Source organism: Fundulus heteroclitus, chromosome 10 (genome assembly GCF_011125445.2).
Source record: "Fundulus heteroclitus isolate FHET01 chromosome 10, MU-UCD_Fhet_4.1, whole genome shotgun sequence".
Taxonomy (NCBI): Eukaryota; Metazoa; Chordata; class Actinopteri; order Cyprinodontiformes; family Fundulidae; genus Fundulus; species Fundulus heteroclitus.
This window is the reverse complement of record NC_046370.1, coordinates 32,632,587-32,637,509: the sequence shown is the minus strand read 5'-3', so window position 1 is coordinate 32,637,509 and position 4,923 is coordinate 32,632,587. Positions and strand designations below refer to the sequence as shown.

Here is a 4,923-nt window from a genome sequence, read left to right as displayed (position 1 = left end):
CTTTAACAGCAGGTGCCCCCCTCTCAGCTCAAACCGAAGTGGAGCTCCGACTTATTAAAACAGCTTCCCCAAGCATCGCAGGAGCAACTTCTAATTGTCATATTGCGAGTGTTGCTGACGGGCGATGGCAGCAGATTTGGCGGTATAACCACACAGTTCTCGCTGCAATTTAACCGGATTGAACAGCTGAAACGCACCGGGTTCGCTTTAAAGTAGTCTTCTCGCCTGGTATTACTTTGAGCATTTTTTTGGAGCTGGATAGCAGCTCTGTCTCTAACCTTTCACCACTTGAGTTGCGCTCCGCTCAGAGATGCGGTGGATGCTGTTTCCACGGTGGATCTGGTTCCTGGCGTGCGCGTCCGCGTGGATGGAGCTCAGCGTCGCAGTTCTGCCCCATGCCACCTATTCGCACGCGGGCATCTGCCCCAATGAGATGAACCCCAACCTCTGGGTGGACGCCATGAGCACCTGCACACGAGAATGTGAATCTGATCAGGTATTTTACATTTTCTTCCCTATGTGCAAGGTCTGTTTACGTTTGGTATTTGCATGCAGAAGAACTAGTTCAGTCAGAATAGTCTATAACAAACTATTCACACCCTTAATTTGTTTGAAGTCTGTCTCCTTATGACAAACTATATTTAAATTGGATTGTACTGATAGACCGAGACAAAGTACCTGCAAAATAAAACTGGTACGTGCTCTTCAGAATTTTTTTTTATTTCCAAAGAAAAATCTTTTGGGGGGCATTCTGTGCCAATAAGTCAATAATTTGTAGTTTCACCTTTCACTGCAAATTTATTACCCCTTCTTTGGAAAATAGCTCATGTTAGTCCCACACATTGTCAACTGGATTCAGGTCTCGACTTTGACTAGGCCACTCTGACACATGAATCCGCTTTGAGCTGACCCATTACATTTTAGATCTGCCCTCACATTTAGGGTTGTTGTTCTGCCTCCACCATGTCTCAAGTCATTCTCCTCTAACAGGTTTTCACCATGCATTTAGCCCCATGACTCTTAATAATGAGCCAGACCAGCGTCCTGTCCTTGTCCAGGATAGACATTGCCACAGCATGATGCTGGCTCCACCATGCTTTAGCCTGCTGTTAGTTTTCTGCAACTTCAAATTTGATCTCATCCGACCTGAGGACCTTCTTTCATAAGTGTGCTGTGTCCTCTACATAGCTTGTAGAAACTGAAATTGGACTTTTTATGGTTTTCTTTTTAAGATGGCATGCTCTTGTCAATCTCCCATGAAGGCAAGATTTTGGGAGTGCACAACTAATAATTGTATTGCCAACAGATGCTATGACCTGAGCTGTGGATCTCACTGCTTCTTCCTGCCATGGGAGTGTTGTCTGCTTCTAAGATTAATGCTTCCTTTGCCCGACTGTCAGGAGGACAGCGACATCTTTGCTAGTTTGGATTTGTGCTAACTCTTTCCATTCTTGGAAAATAGATAAAACAGTAAACAATTGAGATTTGCCTTTGGTTATACCAACCTAACGCTTTAAACTGGTTTTGAACATAATCTTTTACCAGTTTGCAGTGAGCCTTCATCTTAATGATGCTGTTGGTTCTCAAATGTTCTCCACCAAACCTTTAAAGCCTTCACAGAACAACTAGGTCAATAGTGAGATTAAATTATGCATAGGTGGACTCTGTTTACCAAATTAATTGAGTTCTGAACGTAATTAATTGCACTGGATTTTATTTAGGGGTGTAACAAGTTGATGTTTGTGTTTGTACCATGACAGAATGTGAAAAGGTTTGATGAGGGGGGGCTATTTTGCAAGACTCTGTATTGTTTTGATTGAATGCATAGTAGTGTTTGAGGCACTAATTACTACTAACTTGTAAAATCCACCACATGCACCAGACATCCTTAATAAGTGATTTTCCCTTTAATTCTTACAGGAGTGTGAGTCCTTTGAAAAGTGCTGCCAAAATGTCTGTGGGAACCACAGTTGTGTTGCTGCCCGTTATGTTGATGGGAAGAAGGGCCCTGTAGGAATGCCCAAGGAAGCATCCTGCGCCAGCTTTATCTGCGCCCAGCAGGGCTCCGTGTGTGTCATCTGGGACGGCCACCCCACGTGTAAATGCCGGGACCGCTGCGAGAAGGAGCCAAGCTTCACCTGCGCCTCAGATGGCATGACATACTACAACAAGTGCTTCATGGATGCAGAGGCGTGTTCTAAGGGCATCACCCTCTCGGTTGTAACATGTCGCTTCCACCTCACCTGGCCCAACACAAGCCCCTCACTTCCCCAGGTGACAACACTTCAACCTACAACTGCTCCACTTCAGGGGATCATCCCACTTCCGATAGAGCCCGAGCTACCTGTGCTGCTCAGCAGTCCTGTTCACCAGACTGTTAATGTGGGGGAAACGGCTAGCTTCCTGTGTGACGTCACTGGCCAACCCCACCCTGAGATAACGTGGGAGAAGAGGCTGCCCCTAGGAGTAGTGAGGGCGGTCATGAGACCCAATAACGTGTGGGGGAACATGGTGGTCACAAACATCGGCCAGCTAGTCATCTATAACGTCCGGCTGCAAGACTCAGGGGTTTATACCTGCATGGCTCAAAACCCGTATGGTTCAGTCCAAGCCCACCACCCACTCACTGTACTGTCGACACAGGTGGTCAGCACCCTGGAGCCCAAAAACCTGACCCACTGCCTCCCTGAAGGATGCCAAAAACCCCTCGATAGCCCAGAGGATTGCGGAACTGAGCTGGAGAAAGTCAGCTGGTACCATGAGCCCAAATCCAACAATTGCTTTCCCTTCACACATTGCCACAGCAACAATGACCAGACACCCAGAAAGGTCTTCAACACATATGAGGATTGCTTGCAGTGCTGCGGCCTGGAGCTGTCTAGCCCCTGTGGACTGCCAATCTTGCAGGGGAGCTGTAAGGCATATGAGCCTCGGTGGGCATACAGCATCACCGCACATAAGTGTCAGTCCTTCATCTATGGAGGCTGCGAGGGAAATGACAACAATTTTGAGTCAAAGGAGCTCTGCGACGAGATGTGCCCCTACCCAAAAAAACACCATTGCAAAGCTTGCAAGCCAAAGGGCAAGATGGTGACGAGCTTCTGCAGGAGCGACTTTGTAGTCTTGGGCCGCATGACAGACATTTCACAAGAGAAAAACTCAGGCCACGCCCTTGTGACAGTGGAGGAGATCTTTAAGGACGAGAAAATGGGTTTGCGGTTTTTCGGCAAAGAACCTCTTGAAGTCACTTTCCTCAACATGGACTGGAACTGCCCATGCCCAAACGTAACTGCTGCGGCTGCAGAAGGTCAGGTCATCATCATGGGCAACGTCAACGAAGGCATGGCCATCCTTCAGCCTGAGAACTACGTAGGCACTTCCAGTCCTCGTCGTGTACGGAAACTGAAAGAGGTCATTTCTAATAACACCTGCGACATTCTCAAAGCAATTACCAACAGCCCTCAGTAGTAATCCTCTTCTCAGTGCACAAAGTGTAGACTTGACAAAACTGTGACAAACATTTGTGAACTAAACCTCACTGAGGCACTGCTTGAAAAGTCTTTTGATATTTTTACAATTTACATTTCTGGGAACTCTTTGGTTTGGTTCTTGATCAGTCTTTTCCTGTTTCAGCTCGTCAAACAAATGCTTATGTCAATGACAATCTAAGGAAACTCAAAATGCTGTTTTAAATTTTGTTTTAATTTATTCAAAGATAAAAGCTAACTAAACCAACCTCGCTGTAGGTGACACAAAAAACTCCAAGCAACCCGTTCTGTTTTTACAATTTGTAGTCCATGAAACATGTTATGTTTTTTTTTTGCTGCTTTAGAATCAGTGGATACATGGTGTACTCACATGCACTTTCTTAATCTTCCAAGGCACCACGCAATTAAAATCTCCATCTGTATCTTGACTGTTCTGGCAGCAAAACATTGCTGCATTATGTGTAATTCTGCCGCTGAGAGTGACGCATTGTAAAGTCCCGCCTCCCGCACTGACATCGGTCCGGTCCGTTTTGGGCCGGAGGGATGGAGGATTACCAGTCTGAGTTGTTTCTCTGCCTTTGTCCACACAGCTGCAGGCCATCGGAAATTTTGTGCTTGATAGATGGTAGCGCTGTGCAGGGGAGGCTGTGTGAGCAGCATGTACGCAAAAGTAATTGCCACTGCTAACAACCAATCAGAGCCAGACATTCCTCCTGGCTCTGATGGTTATTTCTGTCCGGGAGCGGTGTATTTCTACAAATAGTAGTAAGACTACTGGGAAGAACCATTGGAGCTTTATTATTTCCACAGATTATCTGTCTCTTATTTTACAGTCAGGACAAAGTGACAGGTTTAACAAATATGTAAAAAATAAATTTATACTAAAGTGACCTAGTGCAGCTTTAATAGAACCTGTCTTACAATATTAAATAGATGAAAAGATGTGAAAATAGCAACTATTCATTCTCCAATCTAAAGGCATTTAGGAACAGAGGAAAGTCGTAGACATATCATAATGGAAAGGGTAACAAAGCCATGTCTAAGGCTTTGGGAATCCAGTAAACCACAGTTATAGCTCCAGACGGAGAAAATACGCCACATTGGTGATTTTTTTCCCAGGGCTTTTGGGAAATATTCTGTGGACAGATGAGTAAAAGGTAAAACTCCCTGGTAGATATCTGTCCATTTGCATCTAAAGTAAAACTCACCGAGCATTACCTGGATGTCTTGCTGCAATAAATGACAAATTCTGCTCTTTACCAGAAAATCATGAAGAGAAAAGGCCTGGCCATTGGTTTGCACCTTAAGCTCAAGCACACTTGGGTTACACAGCTGGACAATTCCCCAAAGCATACCAGCAAGTTTATCTAAAACAACAAACAACAAAAAGATACAATTTATGTTTTGTTGTGGCCTAGTCAAAGTACGTACATAA

At 45.1% G+C, this 4,923-nt stretch overlaps 1 protein-coding gene across 1 annotated transcript; it reads left to right on the top strand.

The window, feature by feature from the left end:
- Positions 1-229: 229 nt before the first annotated feature.
- Positions 230-4,090, top strand: LOC118564313 (WAP, Kazal, immunoglobulin, Kunitz and NTR domain-containing protein 2-like). The gene is made up of 2 exons (XM_036141703.1): positions 230-496; positions 1,921-4,090. The coding sequence occupies exons 1-2, from the start codon at positions 311-313 to the stop codon at positions 3,466-3,468; spliced, it is 1,734 nt and encodes a 577-aa protein (XP_035997596.1). The 5' UTR covers positions 230-310; the 3' UTR covers positions 3,469-4,090.
- Positions 4,091-4,923: the final 833 nt, after the last annotated feature.